Source organism: Nothoprocta perdicaria, unplaced genomic scaffold, assembly GCF_003342845.1.
Source record: "Nothoprocta perdicaria isolate Ctin4 unplaced genomic scaffold, notPer1 scaffold_506, whole genome shotgun sequence".
NCBI classification, from domain to species: Eukaryota; Metazoa; Chordata; class Aves; order Tinamiformes; family Tinamidae; genus Nothoprocta; species Nothoprocta perdicaria.
Genome location: NW_020455762.1, coordinates 30415 through 35224, shown reverse-complemented (window position 1 = coordinate 35224; position 4810 = coordinate 30415). Strand labels below are relative to the sequence as shown.

General features: G+C 43.0%; 1 protein-coding gene across 2 annotated transcripts in view; it reads right to left on the bottom strand.

Moving 5' to 3' along the window:
- Positions 1-172, bottom strand: part of AP1AR (adaptor related protein complex 1 associated regulatory protein) — a 13679-nt gene extending 13507 nt beyond the window's left edge. For both annotated transcript variants that reach the window (XM_026048022.1, XM_026048023.1), the window contains exon 1: positions 96-172. In XM_026048022.1, the coding sequence (XP_025903807.1) occupies positions 96-172 (77 nt within the window). The remainder of the gene's footprint in view (positions 1-95) is intronic.
- Positions 173-4810: the final 4638 nt, after the last annotated feature.

The following is a 4810-nucleotide window of genomic DNA, read 5'->3' as shown; positions in this document are numbered from 1 at the left end:
GCTCTGCGGGCGGCCCCGCGCCGCAGCGCGCAGGGCGCAGGGCGGGGACGGGAGGGGACGGGAGAGGAGAGGGGCGCGCGGCGCTCGCTGCTCACCCGCCGCCGCGCTGCAGCCGTGCCGCTTGCCGGCGCAGCAGCAGCCCGCAGCAGCCCTGCGCCCAGCAGTTCCCCATCGCATGCTGCGCGCCGGCCGCGGCTCCTCCTGCCCGCCGCGCGGGCCGCCCAACGGCCGCAGCATCAACGGCCGCGCGGAGCCCGGCGCGGCGGCAACACGGCGGGGCGGCCGCCGCGAGGCGCAACGCCGCATGCCCGGCGCTGGCGCCGCCCCTTCCCGCCGCCGCCGCCGGGGCCGGGGCGGCCCCTTCCGGCGGCCGGGGCGGGGAACGGGGAGCGGGGTCCCGCGGAGCGGGGCGGCCCGGAGCGGCGGCGCGGCCCGCCGCGGGGCGGTTAGCGCCGCTCTGCCCAGGGGCGTTTCTGGGAGCCTGGACGAGTGTCCCCAAAACACACTCGCAGGTGTCGTTGAAATTGCAAAATAATAATAATAAAAATTAAAAAATTCTGGCAAACCTAAAAAAATGTGAAGGATCTTCTCATGAAGCACAGTGTAAGCATGCCAAGGTATTCACTTCCACGCAGGTTTTGGATAAATAGAGAGACGTCCCTTTGGACAGGGCACCGTGGCGCTGTCCTGCGTGTGCCCAAGGTAACCGAGTGGAAAAGCCCTGCGTGAGGCGGAAGCCGAATCCTTGAAGGAGGGAAAGCAAATGTTGGCCAGGAGCTGCTGTCTGTACAGCAGAATAAACAAACCAACAAACAAAAGGCTTCTCCCTGCCAAACAACGGATTCGGCCTGGCTTTGCACAGGAGGCAATAGTGCCTCATGGTGGACTGTCACCACCACCACACACCGCTGTTGCGGTAAGGAATACATTGTGAAATTTTGTTCTGTGTTCACTACGGCTTGTATAGCATGTGTTACATAAAATTCTGTAATTTTATATATATATATATATGTATGTATGTAAAGTCGAAGGTCATTCGGGACACTAAACTATTTCATTGGAAACCTCAAGTCACCGGATAGAATATGAAGTGGCTAGCGTGCGTGTCGCTGTGTTGACACTGTCTAGGGGAACAGTTCTGGGAACTACCCCGAGACAAACAAGGTGTGCGGGGCGCAGTGCACACGCACACGCTATTTACTACAACGGGGTAAGTGATACACAAAAGGACATGCAATTACCCCAAAATCCACATCGACAGAAATCGCATCAGTCTAACCCTGCTCAAAGTACTGGAAGTGCCTAACTTGCACAGTAGGTATTTAGAAAATGAAAGCTACCCAGTTAATATTTATTGATTTAGACGCAAGTCACTGTAAGACCACAAATTTAATTCTTAGAAAAAGCTCTTCTGGCTAGTGSCTTTTAAACTCCTCTTCCTAACTGACCTGCTGGATGTGTCTTTCATCATGGAAAAACGGAAAAGTTCGCAATGACTGGCATTTAAAAGCAGAAAAAATGCAAGATTTCCAAGGGCCAATATGAAAAATCAAACAAACTCTTTGTACAAGCTCTTTGGAGGAGAGGAAACCAACTCAGGGCTCCTCCTGGCCACAAGTGTCACATTATAAAATAGAAAAAGTATCAAGTTTGAACCTAGTAAATGTCATTCAGATGCCAACAGGCTGTCGAATATATCTGGYGCGCTGGTACTATGTGATTCAGCAAGGTTTATCACTCATTCTGCAGCGCCTTCAGTCTGTGCCTTAGCACCCCACCGAAGCCCATCATCATAAATTARCAGGGAAGATACATGCGCACAAAGATCACTAAAAACAACCCAAAACACTATAAGCAACAGAAAATGTTGCCATTTTTCASTCCTATCTTGAGAAAGATGATGGCTTATTGGAATGCCTCTAGTCAATAACTGTACCATGTAAAAGCTGTGGAAAAGCAAATACTTTGGAGTCTTGAGGAAAAGAAGTGTAAGAACCCACTGGATGCACACATAGATCGTTGGAAGCTTTTTTTTTTTTTTTTTTTTTTAAATAAAGGCAGGGGAAGCTGTAAGCAAACTAGATAGTGTAAGAGAACTGGATCTTCTCGTTCTACCCGAGTTTGTCCTGGAATATGCGCTGTATTTATATATCTTATCAAGGGGAAGATAACTGGTAGCATTTGTTAGGCTTCAAGATATCCAAAAAGTAGAGCACAAATGTAACCAAATCATTCTTCTGGAAAGAAGTTTTGGAAAAGATTGCCAAGAGTCACTGGTTGGGTACAATAAAATAAAATAAAATAAAATAAAATAAAATAAAATAAAATAATTTTATTAATAAAATCTACTTATTTTATTAATAAAATAAAATAATTTAATTATTTTATTTTAAAAATAAAAAATCTGTTTCAAAAGACCTTTTTTTTTCTGCTTATCTGGGAGAATTGGGAAAATGGCACATTCCTGTACTCGAGGTCAGGCAAGATGGTAGCTTCTGGCTTCCCACGAGCAGCCATTCTGTGCTGAGGAGATGGAAGAACATAGTAATTAGGTAAAGGTAAGCTTAAATAAAAACAATATAATTGCTTGGCTGGAGTTTATACCTTATAAATTCTGCAATGAGAAATGAATGCAAGTCATCAAGGTGTGTCATTTTTGGGATGTATTTTAGAATAATTCACAGTTTTCGTTGAAAACTGAGCTACTTTCTCTGTGAGTTGTAGCTAATATATTTCTAACATACTGGAAGCTTTATGATAATGGCTTAAGTTGCTTTAGAGTTATAGCAGACTGATATATCGTAATAATAATCATCACTCTTTAATCACTCTTTAGTGCATTAATAGCAGTAGTAAAAGATTAGTAAATCTAAATCCCTTCAAATTGTTGTACTTCACACAAAAGATATATCCTGCAAAGTAGTGCTGCTGCATCATGCATTGCATGGAAGTTGTGAAGATTTTGTGTGATGCCTACTCTGCTCAATATGAAAATAATGCGTGAGGTTTTAACCCCATATAAACATACCTGGAATATGGAGCAATTCTAGGTTTACTTCAATATAACTGATGTTTTAGTTGCATGCGCAGAGCAGTCTGGCAGGCCAGACGCAGGGCTAAAATAAAACCCAGGCTTCTTAAATTTCATGTTGAAACTCTCCTTTCCTCAAAAAAAAAAAAAAAAAAAGAGAGAGAGATAAGAGAAATATATTTGATATTCTGGTTTTACTGTTTGATAGCAGAAATCTTCTCCAGAATGATGAATTCATTCTTATTTTTGGAGCCTCTTTGCATGTTTTCTTCCGGCTTTTTGTTTGTCTGGTATAACTGGAACTCRCCCTGCTTTCTTCCCTTAGCTTCAATCTGCACTCATGTACTCTGCCACAGGAAAATATTATGAAAGGCAAAGTATTCTAAGGCACACATGAAAGACACTAGTTTTAAGGCATCCTAAATACTGTCGCTTTCAGAAATGTGGCATTGACTTATTGCTGTATGGAACAGTTCTATAGAATCTCATTTATGTCTTTACATAATATATGAGGAAGAAGATTTTCAAGTATTATAATTAAGATATTTCTCAGTGCTAGGACAGATAGTCTTAGTCATTACAGAAGAATGTCTAAACTGTAGGTGAGAACGCTGTCATTCCCGAAAGCTGGAATTTAGCCGCAAAATTAGAATAATCATTTCTCTCCTGGAAAGACCTGGTACCGGTTAGTCAAAAGATGAGATTTACTTTTCTTTCAAAGTACATCTAGTTCTTTAGTACTTACAGCATCACAGAATTCATCTGCAAACGCTCTGTAAAAGGATCAGTTTGGTACCAGCACAGAAAACAGAAGCATTTCTGAAATAAGGCGCCAATGCATATTGCAGTTCATCAGCAAAATGTCAAAGCTGTCCTGTTTTATTTTCCTTCTTTCTTCTGTGGAAYGGGTGAGTTGAAGTGTATGTGCTTGGAATCATCTGATTAGAGGCTTTTCCTTCTCTCATTTTCCTGCAGAACATACTTCTACTACCACGGAATATAAATCTTCACGGAAATTTCCCTCCCCTGTTTATTTTTTGTGGAGTTGAGTTTCTACTGTGCTGTCGTGTCACACACAAGCATATTTTTTATTTTTTACTAGTGTTTGGGCTCTTTACTGAGAGCTTGTAAGGAGCCACCCTACATCCCGTGTTACTCTGAGAAGCAGAGGGATCGTGGTGCCTTGTAAAATCAAATTTTTGGATTTTATGATGAAATATTGGGTTTCTCTGGTTGGTTTGATGTTGTGCTGCTGTTACAGTATCCTTARCAACGCATTTTGTAGGTCAATATCCCCAGACCCATTTTCATCCAAAGTGACTGAAGTTATGATAATGATCAGTTATGATAATGATTGCAATAGAAATTCTGTTTAGATGTTTATATCAGATTAGTTTATTAATGCCCAAATGTATTTGTTTATGTCACGAGCAGGTGGGTGAAGGTGCCAAGCGTGGGGAGTTACCCAGCTGTGGAGAAGCCTGCTGAGTTGAGCTGTGGTTTGTAGGTCAGGTGCATCTAATCACCTGATAAAGGGACATCCTATTAAAGGAAGGGTGGGAAGGTTGCAGCTCATTTGTGTTTCCTCCTCAGTGTGTGAGGTAAGTAGTCTCTAAAGGAAAGAGACTGATTTATGTAAAGTGTTCTGTTCAACTCCCCATAAGGGTGTATGTGAACTGTCTTGTTTCCTTGTTCATGAAAATTTTCTCCTGTGATATGAGCCTGAGACATGGGATGTGTGTGTAGAGGTATGTCATGGTTAGGGGATTGCAGGGATGA